General features: G+C 42.9%; 1 protein-coding gene across 1 annotated transcript in view; it reads right to left on the reverse strand.

The window, feature by feature from the left end:
• Positions 1-13,333: 13,333 nt before the first annotated feature.
• Positions 13,334-21,434, reverse strand: part of LOC129694884 (homer protein homolog 1) — a 90,198-nt gene continuing 82,097 nt past the window's right edge. Inside the window, exon 9 of the mRNA XM_055631641.1 lies at positions 13,334-16,973. Coding sequence (XP_055487616.1) covers positions 16,785-16,973 — 189 coding nt within the window. The 3' untranslated portion in view covers positions 13,334-16,784. The remainder of the gene's footprint in view (positions 16,974-21,434) is intronic.

The following is a 21,434-nucleotide window of genomic DNA, read 5'->3' on the forward strand; positions in this document are numbered from 1 at the left end:
ATACCTACTCCCCTCTGTGTGGAAAAAGTTGCCCTTCATGCTCCTATTAAATCTTTCCCCTCTCACCTTAAACCTATGTGTCCTCTGGTTCTTAATTCCCCTTCTCTGTTCATTCTGAATAAATAGGCTTGATGCACAATCTTTTACCCAGAGTTGGGGAATTAAGAACAATAGGACCTACTCTGGGTAAAAGACTGCGTATCTACCCTGTCTATTCAGAATGCAGTATGTGTTAGAAGGAACTGCAGAGATTGGTTTACACCAAAGATAGACATAAAATGCTGGAGTAATTCAGCAGGTAGGCAGCGTCTCTGGAGAAAAGGAATAGGTCAAGACCCTTCATCAGGTTTCAGAATGCAGTCTTTTACCCACAGTAAAAATCAAGAACCAGAGTTACTTAAGAAACAGGGAAGTGAAAGATATTCAGTTGAAATGCCCATAGTTAAAATGGAAGTCTTGGGTAAAAATAATCAAAAAGTCCAAAGCAGAGGTGGGAGAACAAGAAGGGGTTTAAGTCTTTCTGTGACACTAGTTTGTTATTGGTTCAGTAAGAGCAAACAGATGAACAATGATTATTAATCACACAGTAATTATGAATGGATAAATACGAGAAAGGGTTTATTAACCTGTGAGAACCAAAGGCAAAAATGGAAGGGGAACCGAATGTTCAGTTTAGTTTATTGTCACGTGTACCGAGGTACAGTGTTGCGTACTAGCCAGTGAGTGGAAAGACAATACATGATTACAATCAAGCCCCCCACAGTGTACAGATGCATGATAAGGGAATAACGTTGAGTGCAAAGTAAAGCCAGTAAAGTCTGATCAAAGATAGTCCGATGGTTGAATTGCCTGAAAACAGCTGGGAAGAAACTGTCCCTGAATCTGGAGGTGTGCGTTTGTGTGATGGTCTGGGCTGCATCCAAAACTTCACTGCAATTTCTTGCGGTCTTGGATGGAGCTGGTCCCAAACTAAGCTGTGATGCATCCTGACAAACTGAAAGTAGAATAAAGAAATCATAAGCACCCATAGGGAGGGCAGAAAAAGGCTTTGCTTACACTTTTGAAAAATATTTGTGTGTGTGTGTCCATAGGGAGGGCAGAAAAAGGCTTTGCTTACACTTTTGAAAAATATTTGCTGTAAAAATGTGAAGTGGCTTCCCAGAATATCATGCAGGTGGCCATAGCAAGAGGAACGAGCAATGGGACGACAGATGGCACAATGGGCTAAGTGTTCGGCTGGCTACCGGAAGGTAGCCGGTTCAAATCCCGCTTGGAGTGCATACTGTCGTTGTGTCCTTGGGGCAAGACACTTCACCCACCTTTGCCTGTGTGTAAATGTAATGTAATTATGTGAAGCACTTTGGGGTCAATGCTATATAAATAAGATTATTATTATAATGAACTCCTGAAGGGTCTCGGTCTACAATCCACATTGAGTCCATTCATCTTGGCAGCCAGGGGAAAGCTTCTCCAGCGGCATACTTTAAAAGGCTTTTGCAGTGGAGCAGTTAAAATTGGAGGAAGGTTCAGGAGGTAGGGCCTCAACTCAAAACATCAACTGGCCATTCCCCCTCCACTCACCAGCTTTGCTGCTTGGCCCACCAATCTACAGCATTTTGGTTCTTGCTCCAGATTCCAGCATCTGCAGTCTCATGCCTCCAAGATAAACAAGCAACTGGTTTATACAGAAGATAAAATATGGTTTCATCTTTCATCCACTCTGGGTAAAGTTTTCAAAATTATTAGCATGAAAAAGAGAATAGACGTAACGATTTGACATAGGCAGAGTTATGGTCAAACCTTAAAACACCATCAATCATACACAGGGCACAGGGACAGGGACAGGCCCTTCAGCCCGCAATGCCCATGCAGAAAATGATGCCAAGGTAAACAAGGATTCACCTTTCCAACATGAACAGGATCTACAGGAGGTGCTGCCTCAAAAAGGCAGCTCGTATCAAACCTCTACATCACACCGGCTACCCTCTCATCTTGTTCAAACCATCAGGAAGAACATACAGGAGCCTGAGAACCGTGACCTCCAGGTTCAAGTTTACAGATGATACAAAAGCGGGTGGTTTTACAGATAGTGGAGATGTGAAAAGTTGCAGCAGGATCTTGGATCGATTGGCCAGGTGGGCTGAGGAATGGTTGATCGAATTTAATGCAGAGAAATGTATGGTGCTGCATTTTGGGACGGGACGTCCTACACAGTGAACAATAGGGCTCTAGGTAGTAGACCAGAGGGAGCTAGGAGTGTAGGTCCATAGCTCCCTGAAGGTCATCACCTCAGAATTAAAGGGCGCTCATTTAGAAAGGCTGGTGAGGAAGAACTTCTTTAGTCAGAGGGCAGTTAATCTGGGGAACTCATTGCCACATCAATGGATATTTTTTTAAATGGAGATAGATTATTGATCAGTACAGGTGTCGGGGTTGAGGCAGGAGAATGGGGTTATGAGGGAGAGAAAGATCAGCCATGACTGAATGGCGGAGTAGACTTGATGGGCCAAATGGCCTAATTTCTTTCCTATCACTTATGGGCTTATGAAGGACAGCATCTGCCCAGCCACCATTAGATTCTTAAACACTGCACACTAATCGCAGCCCTACCTCTGCAACTATGAAATACTCTAGACTTGGTCCTGGTTGCACCACGGATTTGACATTTATTTATGTTATTGCGGCGATGGGCCTGTAAAGCTTCAGCAAGCAAGAATATCCAGCATATATGACAATTATACACTCATTTATAGACTTAAATCTAGGATAGGTTTCGATTCTGGAATAAGATACAAGTATTAGTTACGTCTACTGTTAAACTAGATGATTCAAAAATCCATATTTGGTTCATTAATGTTCTTTAGGGAAAGTAAAATGGGGTGGCACGGTGGCGCAGTGGTAGAGTTGCTGCCCGACAGCACCAGAGACCCACATTCAATCCTGACTACTGGTGCTGCCCATCCACCGTAATAACACACCCTCCCCCATGGCTCTTCCCTGTCTTTTCTCCGAACTCTCTCCCCCTTGTCCCCCCCCGCTCCCCGCACCCCCAAACCCCCCACACACCCCTCCCTCCCCCCCCGTCCCCACACCCCCTTCCCCCACACCCCCTTCCCCCCCCCGCCCGGCCACACACCACATAAATACAACGCCACCTCCCCCCCCCACACCACAACCCCCCAACCCCCCCTCCCCCCCAAACAAACCCCAACCCCCCCACCCACACCCCTGCCCACACACACCTCCTCCCCTCCACACCCCCCCCCCCACCAAACCCTCCCACATCCTCCCTACCCCCCCCACACCACACCCCCCTCTCCGCCCCTCGCAAACCCCTCCAGCCGATATACACACTTCCTCTCCCACCCCCCACACCCCCTGGTGACAGGGATCCAACGGGCCCCACTTAGTTTAATTAATATATATAATGTACATAGCTGCGGTCCCAGCACCGAGCCTTGCGGTACCCCACTAGTCACTGCCTGCCATTCTGAAAGGGACCCGTTAATCCCTACTCTTTGTTTCCTGTCTGCCAACCAATTTTCAATCCATGTCAGCACTCTACTCCCAATACCACGTGCCCTAATTTTGCCCACTAATCTCCTATGTGGGACCTTATCAAATGCTTTCTGAAAGTCCAGGTACACTACATCCACTGGCTCTCCCTTGTCCATTTTCCTAGTTACATCTTCAAAAAATTCCAGCAGATTAGTCAAGCATGATTTCCCCTTCGTAAATCCATGCTGACTCAGAGCGATCCTGTTACTGCTATCCAAATGTGCGGCTATTTCATCTTTTATAATTGACTCCAGCATCTTGTCCACCACCGATGTCAGACTAACTGGTCTATAATTCCCTGTTTTCTCTCTCCCACCTTTCTTAAAAAGTGGGATAACATTAGCTACCCTCCAATCCACAGGAACTGATCCTGAGTCTATAGAACATTGGAAAATTATCACCAATGTGTCCACAATTTCTAGAGCCATTTCCTTAAGTACCCTGGAATGCAGACCATCAGGCCCTGGGGATTTATCAGCCTTCAGTCCCATCAGTCTACCCAACACCATTCCCTGCCTAATGTGGATTTCCTTCAGTTCCTCTGTCACCCCAGATCCTCTGGCCACTAGTATATCAGGGAAATTGTCCGTGTCCTCCTTAGTGAAGACGGATCCAAAGTACCTGTTCAACTCATCTGTCATTTCCTTGTTCCCCATAATAAATTCACCTTTTTCAGTCTGCAAGGGCCCAACTTTGGTCTTAACTAATTTTTTTCCTCTTAACATACCTAAAGAAGCTTTCACTATCCTCCTTTATATTCTTGGCTAGCTTATCTTCGTACCTCATCTATTCTCCCCGTATTGTCTTTTTAGTTATCTTCTGTTGCTCTTTAAACATTACCCAATCCTCTTGCTTCCCGCTCATCTTTGCTACGTTGTACTTCTCTTTTATTTTTATACTGTCCCTGACGTTCCTTGTCAGCCACGGTCACCCCTTACTCCCCTTGGAATCTTTCTTCCTCTTTGGAATGAACTGATCCTGCACCTTCTGTATTATTCCCAGAAATACCTGCCATTGTTGTTCCACTGTCATCCCTGCTAGGGTATCTCTCCAGTCAACTTTGGCCAGCTCCTCCCTCATGGCTCCATAGTCCCCTTTGTTCAACTGTAACACTGACACCTCCGATCTAACCTTCTCCCTCCCCAATTTGTCTAACTGGGCATTATCTTATCTATTATAATTGTTTGCCAAATAAAACAACTTTGGAACCATACTCACCTGTGATTTTATCTTAAATATGTGGAAAGTAGAAATAAAATAGAATTTTCAGTTTTTCCTTCTCTTTTCCAACATCTGCAGTATTGACAATGATTGATTTGGATTCAACGCTCCAATGAAATATATTTAGCTTGGAACTGCAAGTCATTTACACCAGCAGAGCAAACTGGAGAACACAATATCTTGTAACTTCCTTTTCATTAAACACAACGCTATTCCATGCAAGAGAAAACAAAACAATTTCAGTGTTCTGTTTCAAATGCCAGAGAATGAATCCTGGCAAAATGTCAAGAAAGCTGTACACTAATTCAATATGTCTGCTAAGATAACATTTTTATTTCTACAATTCTATGGTTGACAGAACCTAATCAACTGCAAAATTAAAAATAATCATTGTATCCTTGTTCGTTTCTTGGCAAGGGGTAATGAAAACTATGGCAGCAACGTTTCTCTAGATTACCTGGAACAGAGGTTTAAAAAGTGCTTTAGGAACCGAGTGACTATATCCAGAAACTGGGACTTTGGGCAGTCCAACCTCTGTTCAATTTATATGTTGCATTGAACAGCAAACCACTGGAGTGCCCACATACCCACCCACCAGGCACCCTCTTCCCCATTTATAGACGATCCTGCAGATCCCACATTGGCCTGAACAATCCATTTCTGAACCTGGACTGGAGTTACCAAAAGGTTGCTCAGTGCAGTGAGTTGGGCAGGGAAAGAACTGCAGATGCTGGTTTATACCAAAGATAGACACAAAATGCTGGAGTAACTCAGCGGGTCAGGTAGCATCTCTGGAGAAAAAGGATGGGTGATGTTTTGGGTCAATGGGGACCCTTCTTCAGGTTGAGGGGGGGGGGGGGGGGGGGGGGGGTGAGTTGGGGGGGGTGACTCATTCAGAGGGAACTAGTGGGTTATACCAAAGTAGACATAAAATGCTGGAAACTCAGCTGGAGGCAAGAAAATACAAGGATCCATCAGGGATGGCCACAGATGACCTCAGGCAGGGTGGTGCCTGGTTGGCCCATTGTTGGCTAGGGAAGGTGTTGGCAATGATTAGGTAACAGGCCCATTGACAGGCAATTTGTCGAATTGTCACTCCTTTAATAATGGAGTGATGACACCCAATAAAGTGAAAGGGATAAAAAGGTGAAAATTAATCCCAGTCTCCTGCCCGAATTTCTGCTACCTATCTAAAGCTCTATTTTAGATTGCTCATTGATCGTGGCCTCACTGCAATGCAAATGTGTGCAGTGCAATCTGGATTTCCAGGATTAACCTTGTAATCTGCTTTATTTTTCAGTTAGGGACTCAACTCTTTACAGCAGAACCTTAACTTCCACACCAAGTGCCCTGTTCTCCAATGTTGTGATGTTTGGTGGACTGTGTGGGTGGGAGGATCCGTTGCTCCTCCCGTGCAGCAGGTGGCGCTGCACAGGACAAAGGGAGATGTCTTGTATATAGTTTATCCTGTCTGTAGACAGTATGCGGGCAGCAATTGTGACCAAAGATCCTGTAGCGAGCAAGATGGTCCACTCGACTTAAAGACGTAGTACGGTCATGGGCAGATTCATGGGTCATTCTCGGCCCCATTTCCGTAACCGGCTTCCGTCTCCACGCCAAAGATCCCATAGGATACTAGTGCGGAGACGGAAGCCGGTTATGGAAGCATCCTCGTAAAAATAACAATTATTTGGGAAAAATCTTCTCATTTTCAGAATTATAATTTATTAACACAAACTGTTCCCCCGCAACGTTGATTACACTGCGAGTCGGGTCGGGGTCGGGTTACTGAAATGGATGAAAAAAACGCCCACGTACCACTCCGTTGCGTACTACACGTCAGCCCATTGCATTTAGAAGGAGTGGTCTCTCTATAGGATCTTTGATTGTGACTGGTCTTGCTGCCAGCAATGAGTGAAACATTAAAGACCTCTGTTGTAAACCAAAGACTCAAGTTTTTGTGCAGGCCTAGAAAGCAAAAACGAAAAATGTACTGAGGCACATTAAATACTCTCAGTCTTTCAGACTGTAGCTTGAACACTCAATTGAAAACCTAAACTGTAAAAAGACACAAAATGCTGGAGAAACAACGGGCCAGCAGCATCTCTGGAACATAAACTGTAACCTACATTTGAATGTGGATGTTAGACATTTCCATTTTCAGTCTTCATTTGCAAGTGACCAGCTCTCTTGCAATGGAATCTAGAGCCGGCTTGATTTCATTCACTGGACCATCATTTGCAGTAGTTCAGCTGAACCCCAATATTCCATTCAAATTTCGAGTACACTAGAAGGTGGTGGTCACAAGAGCGCTGAAGTATACTGACAAGTACACAAATTGAAACAACGCACCAAGTGGTGGTAAATGAGATGAGTCTAGATGGTTACTGGACGGTCAGCGTGGACATGGTGGGCCGTAGCTCTGGTCACCATGTCCATGGTCCTGTGCTCTACGACGATTTGGATAGGGCATTATCATCTAGAATTCTGGGGCCTCGCATTAATACCAAGCATGAAATGCTTGTGACAAGGATTGCTCTCTAACGGACAACATTGTGAAGTCAGGCAGTATCGATTGCAAAGACACATCCCACCCTGATGAGCTCCATGCATTCTATGCTGGCTTTGAATAGAAGGTCGCTGGAATGACGTCTCCTGCTCCGACAGCCTTGGGTGTGCCTGTTCCCATGGTCCATGTCACAGATGTCAGATCGACCTCCCTGAGATTAGCCTGTGGAAAGCAATTGGCCCGGGTGGAGTTCCCAGCCTCGTCCTTGGGACCTGCGTGAATTAGCTGGCTGCAGTATTGATAGACTTCTTCAACCTCACACCACTCCATTCTGCGATCCCCATCTTAATGTTGTTGTCCATAGTTCCGGCAATAACCATCTTTCTAGTTTTATCGTGTAGGAAGGAACTGCAGATGCTGGTTTAAACTGAAGATAGACACAAAAAGCTGGAGTAACTCAGTCTCAACCCAAAATGTCACCGATTACTTTTCTCCAGAGATGCTGCCTGACCTGCTGAATTACTCCAGCTTTTGTGTCCATTGCCTAGTCTTATCAATGGATTAGTGACAAAAAACACCAAATGTACGTCAATCGTTTTGCACTTTTAACTATTACAACAAATGCTTTACAATTTGGATTACATTATCCACTATTTTATAAAGATGTTCATAAAAATCAATCATATCAGAAAAAAAACTACCAGTAAAATAGTTAAACTCGTCTACTAGAAAACATAATTGTTAAGTTTTACTCCGATAATCCACATTATTATCCTGGTGCTAAAGCAAAGCAAGGTGGCATGCCTTAATGACTATTGTCCAGTGTTCCGAAGTGCTTTGAGAGACTGGCGATGCACATCCAGCCTCCCAGACAGCCTGGATCCAACGCAGTTTGCTTACCATCGAAACAGGTCCACAACGACCAACTTCTCACTGGTTCTAATCTCAGCACTGTAACTTCTAGATTACAAGGCACCTATGTCAGACTCCTATTTATTGCCCATAGCTCCACATTCAACACCATACACCCAAGTAAACATCTCTATAAGAGCCGACACCAGTGCCCCGCAAAGATGCGGTCTTGGCTTCATTCCACTAGATGGCGCTTCAATGACAGCCTCGCCCGCAGTCTGTCTGTCCTATTCGTCGCCGTTTTGTTATTTTTAGTGTGTTTTAAACGTTTGTGATGTTAAAAGTTTCTAATGTTCTCTAGGCTGTTTTATGTGGGGGAAGAGGGGAGGGGGAAACTTTTTTTCAATCTCTTCCCTTGCCGGAGATGCGAAGGTTTTCCGGGTCGTATCTCTGGTCGCTCTGCGGCCTAACATGGTGGAGCTGGAGGCCTCGCTCGGGACTGACTTTGAGCCCCACCGCGGGGCTTGGACTTGCCACCCGGGCCGATCCCTTACCCAGGATCGACGCTCCAACCGCGGCCTGCGCACTTTAACATCAAGGAGCTCGCAGTCTCTGGTAAGAGACTGACGCCGGGAAGCTCTAAAAGCGTTCGACTAGCTCTGACCCGGGGTAGATCACCCAGCGCAGGGGAGCTGAGATATCTCCCCCCCCACCGAAGCAGGAGCTGGATCGCCCTAACGAGGAGGCCCGCCGCTGGCTACGGGAGTAAGATCGTCCCGTCAACGGAAGATTAGACGCCGCGGGAGGACAAAGAAGGGAGTGATTGAGCTTTTTTTCGCCTTCCATCAGTGAGGAATGTGGAGGAGTCACTGTGGTGGATGTTCATGTTAAAATGTATTTTGTGCGTGCTGTTGCTTTTTTATTGGTGTGACTGTGTGGCAAATTCCTTGTATGTTGCAAAACACACTTAGCTAATGAAGTATGATTATGATGATTATACGTTCTGTATGCTCACGATTGTTCGGACAAATTCTGCATCGACTCCATTTACAAGTTTGCAGATGACATCCCTGTAGTGGCCACAATCTTGAACAGTGAGGGTGCAGAGTACAGGAAGGAGATGGAGACCTTGGTAACATGGTGTCTAGACAACAATCTCTTCCTCAACATGAGCAATACAAAGCAAGGCCCCTATAAATGGGCGAGCCCAAGCATAGACATGGCGATCACTTCGCTGAACATCTATGCTCAGTCTACATGATCTCCCAGTTTCCAAACACTTTAATTACCCTTTCCATAACCACACTGACCTTTCTGTCCTGGGCCTCCCCCGCTGTCAGAGTGAGGCCACAAGCCACACACAAATTGGAGGGACAGCGCCTCATTTTCGCTTGGGGAGGTTACAACCCAGCGGTATGAACGCTGATTTCATCAAATTCTCTCCCCTCTCTCCCATCCTATCTGCTCCACTGTTCGCATCATTGTGTGCCTTATCACACCTTCCCCAGCCAACAATGGCCATATGGACTCCACCCTTCCTGAGGTCATCTGTTGCTGACCCTAATTTGTTCTGTCCCTTTCTCACCTTCAGTCCCGACCCGAAACGTCACCTATCCATGTTCTCCAGGGATGTTATCTGATCCGCTGACTTACTCCAGCACTATGTCTTTTTTTTTGTAAGAAAGCATCTGCAGTTCCTTGTTTCAACATAATCATGACTCTTTTCACCCGGGTCATTCCCTCTTCTCTCTCCTGTTTGGCAGAAGACAAAAGTTTGAAAGCACATACCAACAGATTCAGGAACAGCTCCTTCCCTTCTGATATCAGATTTCAGAACGGTCCTCCCATAAGCTTTGGTGTTGTACAATATTCCACCCTACCTCATCATGGACTGATTCCTGGGATGTCAGGACTTTCATATGAAGAAAGACTGGATAGACTCGGTTTGTACTCGTTTGAATTTAGAAGATTGAGGGGGGATCTTATAGAAACTTACAATATTCTTAAGGGGTTGGACAGGCTTGATGCAGGAAGATTGTTCCCGATGTTGGGGAAGTCCAGAACAAGGGGTCACAGTTTAAGGATAAGGGGGAAATATTTTAGGACCGAGATGAGGAAAACATTTTTCACACAGAGTGGTGAATCTGTGGAATTCTCTGCCACAGAAGGTAGTTGAGGCCAGTTCATTGGCTATATTTAAGAGGGAGTTAGGTGTGGCCCTTGTGGCTAAAGGGATCAGGGGGTATGGAGAGAAGGCAGGTACGGGATACTGAGTTGAATGATCAGCCATGATCATATTGAATGGCGCTGCAGGCTCGAAGGGCCGAATGGCCTACTCCTGCACCTATTTTCTATGTTTCTATGGACTTTGAACTTTTTCTTTGGAAATGTAATGCTGTAACACTATTTTCTGAACATGTTTGATTTGATTGTACTCATGTAGGGTATGTTCATATTTGGTATAGAGCGGAGCAAGGGCCGGCAGGAGGGTGAACCGAGGTAATGTCTCCAACGCCTTAAGGTCGGCTGCAGGAGGAGCTTCCAGGACATAAAGATGGCGGGGTGAGGAGGAGAAGGACGTTGGTTCGTGGGAACTGAGTACATCCAGTACATGGATCCAATACATCGAGCCCGCGGCCGATCGGACTTTGAATAATGGCGGTGCCCGCATGTGTAGTATATGCAAAAAGAATTTAACTGTGCGGTTGCACAGGTGACAAAAAAGCTTCATTGACTATTGATTTGACTGGATAACAAGCAATCAATGCTTTTCATTGTATCTTCGGACACGCGACAATAATGAACCAATACCGATAACTTAAAAACAAAATGTACGGCAATTATCTGGCGATGCATTTATCTGATATTAATGGTGGAAAACATGCACTGCAGCAGTTACAAACAAAATGGAACACCAAGGAGATTTTAACACAGATCATCAAACGCTTGGTCAAAGACGTGCGTTTCATAATGCATCAGAAAGGAGGAAAGAGATAGAAATAAAAGGTGCAGAAAGGGTGGAAATCCAGAGGTTAAAAATCTTGGCTGTCAAGGAAGGAACTGCAGATGCTGATTTATACCGAAGACAGATATAAAATGCTCGTGTAACTCAGCGGGTCAGGCAGCATGTCTGCAGAAAAGGAATACGCGATGTTTCGGGTCGGAACCCTCCTTCAGACTAATAGGTGAGGTTTAAGGTCAGAACCCTTCTTCAGGCAACATCTTGGCAATTGGAGGCATGGTAGACAATTAAAAATAGGAAGCACAAGAGTTCAGAATTAAAAGTGCAAACATGTTTTAGTGTTGTACAGGTCAAACATATTTTTAGCATAGTATTAAAAATCAGGACAAAGTTCAATTGAAACAAAAAAATCATAAACTACTGCAAACAAGCAGCAGATCAGACAGAATCTATGAAAGGAGAAGCAGTGTTTCAAGGTGAAGAGCCTTGGCCTGTTCTGAGGAAAAGTCCATAACCTAAATATTAATTGTGTTTCTATTTCCATGGATGCTGCCTGACTTGCCGGGCATTTCCGGACACTCAAGTAAACGGTAGATGCTGGAATCTTGAGCAAAACACAAAGTGCTGGAGTATCTTCGCGGATCAGGCAGCATCTCTGGAGAGAATGGACAGGGTGTTGTTTCAGGTCAGGACCTTCAGCCATGTCCAGCATTTTCTGTTTTTCTTTCAGATTCACAGCACCTGCAGATTTTCTATTTACGTTCAATGCTCAGTTGGAAGCTGCCATAGGTCAATGTGGCCGGGAATGACGAGAGAGAGGGGGGGGGGGGGGGGGCTTGTTGGACGCAGCCATTTGGCCAATTGAGTCTATGCCAGGTCTCAGAGCAAGTCCATTCTGTCCACTTACTTCACTGTCAACTATTCTGTCACGTGTCCAATAGCATTCCTTGCCACTCCTTGATTCTCCCAACAGCACATTTCCTGAGCACATTTTTGGGAATGGGAGAAAAAGTGGTTAAATTCACCTGCAAAACTCAATCAAATAAAACCAGAGGCCAGAATTCAATTCTGGGTTACTGAAGCGCATGGCTAGCAACATCGCTATTTGAGGTTAACCCAAGAGTTAACACCAGGCTGCAGGATTCTGCATGAGCTAAATTTACACATGGAATAATATAACCCTGAGTCACCAAGTAAACAACTACTGACCACAAAATCAGAAGTGACTTCATATTCCCTTCTCATATTTCTAATTAATGTCGACAAATGAAATACCAAATCCAGAATGATATATCTATTTATTGATCAAGCTGAATGTTGTATATGTGATATAGATGAACTAGAATCACCTTTGAATTTTTCAAATTATCTGACAAGCATTAAATTGCTGTGAATCTTTACTTTAGACATACAGCATGGACCCAGGCCCTTCGGCCCAACGGGTCTGTGCCGACCCGTGACCACCCTGTACACTAACACTAGGGACAATTTTTACCGAAGCCAATTAACCTACAATCTTTTACATCCTTGGAATGTGGAGGGAAACAGGTTCACCCAGAGAAAACCCACGCTGTCACGGGGAGAAGGTACAAATTCTGTACACACTACACCCGTAGTCAGGATCAAAGGCACTGTAAGGCAACAACCCTACCACTTCACCATTGTGCCGTCCTCAATCTCTTTCTGCATTAGTATGCCCAGGTTTAAATTTCAATGCGTTTACTTGTGATAAAAAAGTCATTGACTTGAAACATCAACGCCCGTTTCTCATTCCTGACTTGAGGATTTCCAGATCTTTATTTTTATTTAACATTTTCCAGTGTTGCATTGAATTAGCAACTCACTGGGTAATTTGCTGAATCATCGGCATAAGCAGTACCCCACGAGCATTTTGTTTAAATTCAATAACCCTGGTGATACGCAATTAAAAAAGAACGTAGCTGTAATGGGTGGATGATAATCTACCAATAAGTATTCCATTTATTTACAGTCAGGTCCTGATCGATTGTACTGGTTTTCTTTTACAGAAACCGCAACTCATTTTACCCCTTATGAACCACTTTTTTATTTTAAAAAAACCCTCAAGTTACTTGACCTCTCAGTGTCTTCAGAGGTGCTCCATAATACTGAGGCATTAATTGTGCTTTTTGTGCGTTGGATTCTTCTCCCTTCATTTTAATCCGACATAAATGTGACCATTATTTGAATATAAATTAAGCAACAGCGATAGAAGTCTGCAATGTTGCAGTTTTTAATACAGTACAAACAGATTCTTTTGGCACAAGGGCTTACATGGATTCTAAAAGAATAAAATCCACCTTAAGACACACCATAAGAATATTACAGTATTGCAATAAACCAATGACTCCATATTTGGAAAGACATTCACATATAAAAAAGAATCACTGACAGTTTCTGTAAAAAGGACACTGGGTTTGTCAATTCTGGCACTGCTGTTGTCCAGCTACATTTAGTGTTGGAGACAGTAGTTATACCCAAACAGCGGCATAACAGAATAGCCTAGAGCATTGAGCCACCATACTTAGCATGCTTGGAACAGGACGGCTCTATAATATACACTCGAGTAGATTTGTACCCACTTGTAAACCAGAACCCCACCTGTTCTCCACTAGAATAGTGGACTTGAAAGCTCAAGGTACATCATTCAAGTGCTTCTAAACCTCTGTCCTCATGTCCGATTCTAAGCCATCATTGTTATAGAATTGTCAAAGCATTACACCCATTTAATTCAAAGATTCAACATGCAATTTGGTAACACAAGTAATAGGATGCTACCAGCCCGAGACACAATTGTATTTCACCCATCATAAATAATGTTAACTTTGCCTTCTTTCAAAATATAGGCTCAAATTGTAACTGCAGAAGGTTGGCTTAAAATGGTAGAAATAGATTGTTGTGGAAGTGTAAAACTGCAGGTGTGCTTGTGGTTTATAACACCAATGTTTGGACTACTACTGAACACCGAAAAGGAAGAAAAAGAGGATTGTTCAGTTTAATTTAGACCAAACTGTTTGGCAAAGGAAAAAAAAAATGGACACCACTTTTACCAAGCCACCAATATTAACCAGCTTTGATCGAGCATGTCTTCCTTCTGAAAACAACAGAAGTGTTTTTACAGACTTAATAATATTACATAACATACTCCAAAAAATAAAATCTAAATACTATTGGTGTTATCTTATGAAAATCAATCGAAAGTATTTAATTTAAGTTCATTAATAAAACAATAACAAAGTACAAATAAGCTGCAGTTTCCTTTTCCTTGATCAAATCTTGTTCCAACTTGCCACATAAAACTGAGCACCATCTATTTCTTGCAACATGTAGTAACCCCTGTTTCACAAGCATGCAGTATGGGGTCAAGACTCTATTACATTTCCTGAGCCCAGTGTAACAATAAACTTTAAAAACACGAGAAACAGATCTGACCCCTGCTCTATGAGCATATGAAAGATGACACAATTCTCCAAGACTCATTAGCGGGCAGGTGAATATTCCGTTTTCTCAACTGAGGGCAAGTTTACCTGTGACCGGTTTGTATATAAAGCAACATACTTTTCCTAACCTGGGCACAGCATCCCTATCAGTACGTGGACCAGCTGGTATAATTCCCAGTTGCTTTTGTTTAAAAATGCATGGGTGATCCAGAAGTGAGACCTGTCCTGAATCTGCTGCAGGCCACTATATATCCAAAAACTCTTGATGGTTATCTCCCCAGTTCTTTACTCTTGCTGCAGGAGGTTCAACCTTTATGGAGTATATATTCTTTCCATTTGAAGTCCATGCTCATCTGGCAACTATCCAGTGTCCAGTCAAGTGCGAAATGTTCATTTCTCTTCCAGCCAAACCTATAGCTTTGGTAAACTCCGCCAAACCTCGATTGGGACTGAGAAAGTATTAATTCTCAGAAAATAATATCTTACATTGCTTTACTGCAGTATTAGGAAATCTGTACAATTGTCCTTTAAACATTTCTTAAATAAACATTCATTTGTTCATTATGTCATATATATATCTCATCAGCAGGCTTGATCAAGATCTATTCTAGACTACTCTAGCAGCGTCAACATGTTGAAGGTTACATTTGTGTTTCTGTTCACCAACTTGGCTTTATGGTTCCTCAATACAATCATTATATAGCCATTGTCATGGTTCCTTTTTCCGTTGCAAACAATTTGCAGCAGAAGCACCTCTTAATAAACCATGTTAATGTTGTCTCATCTAGTCTGCCAATTATTGCAACATCAATCAACATTTCCAATAGTTTACAGGCTGTGATAAAAGACAGGTACATGTTCTCCGGGAGCTCAATAAACATTAAAAATGTGTAGCATTTCAATACTACCGTATGATTTTAGATCTATAAAGGTACACTATAAACCACCATAGCTTTGCAACTTATACAGTAGATAGGTTTCTCACCTGTACCCTCCACTTATTTTCTTTTTGAAGTCAGCTATTTATTGGAGTCTTCAGTGAATGAAACTTCAGACCTGTACAGCACCTATGCTGAAACTAGAGTTTCATTTAAAAAAAAATGCATGTTCTCTTCCAAGGTGCAAGCAGCTTCATAATCCCTAACCAAAATGCACCATTTCTCATAATATCATGGTAAATAACCAATTAACCATTATTTAGGTTTGCTTACACACCTAGAAATTTCGTAAATGCACAATAAAAAATGATACTCTGAATAAAACACATACTTAAAACTGATAATGGCAATTGATTATTGCTATATAGTACACATCTTAAAAATTGATGCCTGCCCAATATTTCTTAGATTTTGATAAATTTACTTCAGGATTCACGTATGGTTAGTGTATTAGCACTACTTTGGAAAAAACACAATGCATATGTTTCATAAAGAACAATAGATATAACAAACTTACATGTTTATTCAATTTAAAGAGACATCATCCCTCTTATCAATTTGCACAAGTGCATCTCAGAATCAAAGTATATACCACATTCAAGCATTTCTTAGCCTTCTTAGAGAACTAATTAGTGTTCTTAATAAGTCGTAAAATTCTTATAAAGAATCTCTTTGGAGCCCGTAAATAAATGCATCTATCAGTGCATCATTTTTCACTGTTATAATAATGTGACAGCAAAAATGAATTAAACTTGGTTAAGATCCAAGTGGATGTTACCATTGACAGCTTTTACATAACTGCATAGAGAAAGGGATACTGTCTCCTTCATTCAGTAAAATCCATTTGTTTGCATTTAAAAGGCTTCAATTTTATATATATATATATATATATATATATATATATATATACATAGACAACTTGGAAAGGTTTATGATATATATATCTATATATATATATATATACAGGTTGTCTCGAGTACATTTTGATGCAGTCTCCTGAAATATTGGGAATTTTAAAAATTAAATGTACAAAATTCTTGACGAGCATCAAAGAGGAAATAATATGGGAAAATGTTCATTTATAATTAGACTTTATGTACTTGCTCCTCCTTAATAATGGATATAAAACACTAAATAAAGAGTGCAAAGCACATCTAATGCCATTATAAGTTGCTACAGGGAGCCTACAGTATTCCACCACCTTCCACTGGAAAGAAAGGAAGATTTCAATCTGGCATTTATGTGTACTGTATCAGGATGACAATGCTGATGTCGAGATTCTTGTTTTAGCTACCTTCTATCAACTTTGCCAAATTATCTCGTAATTCCGTTAGTTCAAATATTTTTCCGTCTAGGATTTCTAGAAGTGTTTTTAAGTTATTGCGGAAGACCCCTTGCTCGTTCTGGCTCTTCTCCAGGCGATGTTCAAAGTCGGCCAACTGTTCCACCAGGTCTCGGTTACGGCTTTCTACTTCCTGCAGGAAGACAAGATAAAAGCAAGAGTTTAAAGAATTCAATGGAAGGTCCATGTTCTCAGTATTATTTTCACACAAACATGTAACATATGAATGGACAAGGTAGCTAAACATTAACTCCGCTGAGATACTCCAGCTTTTTGTGTCTATCTTCGGTTTAAACCAGCATCTGCAGTTCCTTCCTACACACTAGCTCCCCCTCCCTGTTAAAGTGAGGCCAAATGCAAATTGGAGGAACAACACCTCATATTTCACATGGGCAGCTTACAACCCATCGATATGAATATTGATTTCTCTTTCTTCCAGTAACCCTTGCTTTCCCCCTCTCTCCATCCCTCCCCCACCCTAGTTCTCCTTCCAGCTTCAATGTCCTCCTGATTAATTTTACTGTTTGTATGCCTCGTTGTCACCTTCCCCTCAGCTAACAATGAACAATTCTACATTTCCTTGTACATTGTCCGCTTTGATCTGTCCTTTTCACATCTTAGATGCTCTTTGTACGCTTCCATATCTCTTGTTTCCCTCTCCCCTGATTCTAAGTCTGAAGAAGTGTCTCAACCCAAACTGTCACCCATTCCTTCTCTCCAGCCTGTCCTGCTGAGTTACTCCAGCATTTTGTGTCCATCTTCTGTGCAAACCAGCATCTGCGGTTCCTTCCTAAACATATGAATGCACACTGGTATTTTTTCGATTGCTCAATCCAAATGCCAATTGTGTTATAACACGGTTTATCCCGATCAGGAGGGTACTGCGACTGTTTGACACTTTCACATTTATGTTCTCCATAACGATTACTGCACCATTAACCTCAGGCGATTGAAAAGGTTTGAACAAGAAGAATTTGAGGTCAGTTACAAGTTTCCCAAGAGGTTGTTGCATAACCCCGAACTCAATATCAATCCAGATATAACAATAGTTCAGAGTTCTTGACTGGACTCAATGATCCTGCAAGACTATTTTGGAGCAGGGAGGTGAACATTTTATCCATTGACTTGTTGGGAAGTATCAAAATGCAGTGCACCAGAATAACAAGGAATTTTTCTCCTACATGTTGAAATATTAAAAGAAGAATATCAGTGAAGACCATAGTCAAAATATGGTTATTCTACGCAGTTGCAATACAATATACAATACAATATTTTATTCCATGTCATTTGAACCTCAGCGAGGCTCAAACGAAACTCCGTTTCCACAGCCATACAAAGAAAGACAATATCCTACAAAACACACAAACAATTCAATTTACACCAACATCCATGACAGTGAATCTCCTCCTCACTGTGATGCCTGATGTACAGAGTTTAGATAGATCTCCGTATTGAACGTTGAGTGTAGCTTAATGTCGAGTGTACAGAGGTACAGTGCTGCGTTCTCTCCAGTCAGCAGACTGACTACACATGATTACCTTCAAGCCATCCACAGTGCACACATATCAGGATAAAGGGAATAAAGTTGAGTGCAAGATGAAGTCTAGTGAAGTCCGAGTATTATAAATTTGTTTGATCACATAAAGCCTAACGTTCGGAATAGTCTGGATTTGTGGGCATTTGTTATCAGTCTAAAGTTGGCAACGCAAGAAACGACAGTTGCTGGAATCTTGGGCAAATATAAAAGTGCCGGAGGAACTTAGCAGGCAAGGCAGCATAGACCATAGAACAGCACTGCACAGATGCAGGTCCTTCGGCCCACCATCTATACTGAACATGATGACATAGAAACATAGAAATTAGGTGCAGGAGTAGGCCATTCGGCCCTTCGAGCCTGCACCGCCATTCAATATGATCATGGCTGATCATCCAACTCAGTATCCCGTACCTGCCTTCTCTCCATACCCTCTGATCCCCTTAGCCACAAGGGCCACATCTAACTCCCTCTTAAATATAGCCAATGAACTGGCCTCAACTACCCTCTGTGGCAGAGAGTTCCAGAGATTCACCACTCTCTGTGTGAAAAAAGTTCTTCTCATCTCGGTTTTAAAGGATTTCCCCCTTATCCTTAAGCTGTGACCCCTTGTCCTGGACTTCCCTAAACATCAGGAACAATCTTCCTGCATCTAGCCTGTCCAACCCCTTAAGAATTTTGTAAGTTTCTATAAGATCCCCTCTCAATCTTCTAAATTCTAGAGAGTATAAACCAAGTCTATCCAGTCTTTCTTCGTAAGACATGACCAACCCTCATCGCCAGAATAAACAACTAGAACGGTCCTGAGCTACCATCTACCTCATTGGAGACCCTCAGACTTTACTGGACATTACCTTGCACTATGCCTTATTCCCTTTATCCTGCATCTGTTCACTGTGGGCGGCTGGATTGTAATCATGTATGGTGTTTCCCTTAACTGGATATCCCACAACATACAGCTTTACACTAACCTCGATCCATGTGACAATAATGTAAGTTAATCTGTCTGCATACGGTAGATAATCCTCCATTCCCTGCATATTCAAATGCCAATCCAAAAGCCTTGTAATGGCCACCATCATATCCCCCTCCACCACCACCACCACTGGGCAGCGCAGTCCAGGCACCCAACTGTGTTAAAAAAATAAACTTTCCTTGCGCATCTCCTCTCAACTTAGCATCTGTGGAGGGAATGGACAGACTGACAGGAGTGGGGAGGGAGAAAGCTGAAAAGGTGAGGAGGGACAGGACCCTTCTTCAGACTGGGGTTTATGACTTCAGACTTCCTTATGCACCTCATCTACATTTCCTATGCTCCTCAAAAGCATCTACATCTGCTCTCCCCAAATCATTTAAAATGCATTTTCAAACTTCAAATTTGCTTTCCCTTTACTCCATAATTGTCTAAATTCCTCTGCAAAGGACCGACTCCACCAACGATGCTTTTGCTACCATCAGCATATTGATAACATCAGATGTAGCTCTCCACATTTACCGTGACTGCTTCTGTCCTTAAGACATCAACAGATAAACGTACCCCAGTTTGCACAGGTGCCGAAGTAGAGATGGTTGAAAGCCTCAAATTCCTAAGTGTCAAGATCACCGGCAACTCCTCCTGGACCACCCATATTGATGGAATGGCCAATAAAGTACACCAACGCCTCTATTCCTTAGATTGAGGCTCCAGTTTAGGGTACACACCTCCAGATTTAGGGTACAGTTTGCTCCCAGCTATTATCAGGCAACTGAACCATCCTACCAACAACTAGAGGGCAGTCCTGAGCTACTATCTATCGGACTATCTGTGATCGGACTTTAATGGCTTATCTTCACTATTAACTTTATTCTCTTTCTCATGTACAGTTCATTCAGAAAGCATTCAGATCCCTTCACTTTTCCCTCATTTTGTTATATTGCAGCCTTATTCTAAAATGGCTAAATCTAACTCTCTTGAAAACATCCAGTGAATTGGCCTCCACTGCCTTCTATGGCAGAGAATTCCACAGATTTACAACTCTCTGGGTGAAAAAGTGTTTCCTCATCTCAGTCCTAAATGGCCTACCCCTTATTCTTAAACTGTGACCCCTGGTTCTGAGCAGCAAATACAAGCCCAGTCGACCCACTCTTTCAACATACGTCAGTCCCGCCATCCCGGGAATTAACCTGGTGAACCTACGCTGCGCTCCCTCAATAGTAAGAATGTCCTTCCTCAAACTATGAGACCAAAATTGCACACAATACTCTAGGTGCGGTCTCACCAGGGCCCTGTACAACTGCAATACGACCTCCTTGCTCCTAAACTCAAATCCTCTTGCAACGAAGGCCAACATGCAATTGGCTTTCTTCACTGCATGCTGTACCTGCATTGCCACCCATAACCAATCAGGCATGATATCATCTCACCCACCTTTTCTGTCCTTGGCTGTATATTCAAACACTTCCCACCAGATCCTGTGGCCGTGTGTTCCACTCCAGTAACAACAAGTAATTAGGGTGCAGTATTAAGGGAGAACGCTGCAATATCAGATCAATCACCTTATTTAAAAACTAATAGCCTAGAGCATAATTTAGTGATACAGCATGGAAACAGACCCTCTGGCCCACCGAGTCCATGCCGACCATCGATCACCATAGACCAGTTCAGTGTTATTCCACTTTTGCGACCTAGAGGCAATTGACAGAAGACAATGAGCCTACAAATCCACACGTCTCTGAAGTGTGGGAGGAAACCAGAGCACCTGGAGAAAACCCAGGCGGTCACAGAGCGAACATACAAACTCCACACCGACACAGTGCCCCGTGGTCAGGATCGAACCCGGGTCTCAGGCGCTGTAAGGCAGCAACTGTACCACTTATGGAACTATGCAACGAGAGGGATCTCCTCCAGTATCCTTGCTCATTGTATAGCTCAATCACTCGAGCACAAGCATCTTGCATTTTACGCGGGGGTTACATGCATAATTCAAAGACGTGTAAATCAAACATATACGTTACTACGTTGGCAGCGGTAGATTTGAGCAAGTTATTTCAAAAATACCCGTGCATAAATCAATCATTGGT

This window comes from Leucoraja erinacea, chromosome 3 (assembly GCF_028641065.1).
Source record: "Leucoraja erinacea ecotype New England chromosome 3, Leri_hhj_1, whole genome shotgun sequence".
Taxonomy (NCBI): Eukaryota; Metazoa; Chordata; class Chondrichthyes; order Rajiformes; family Rajidae; genus Leucoraja; species Leucoraja erinaceus.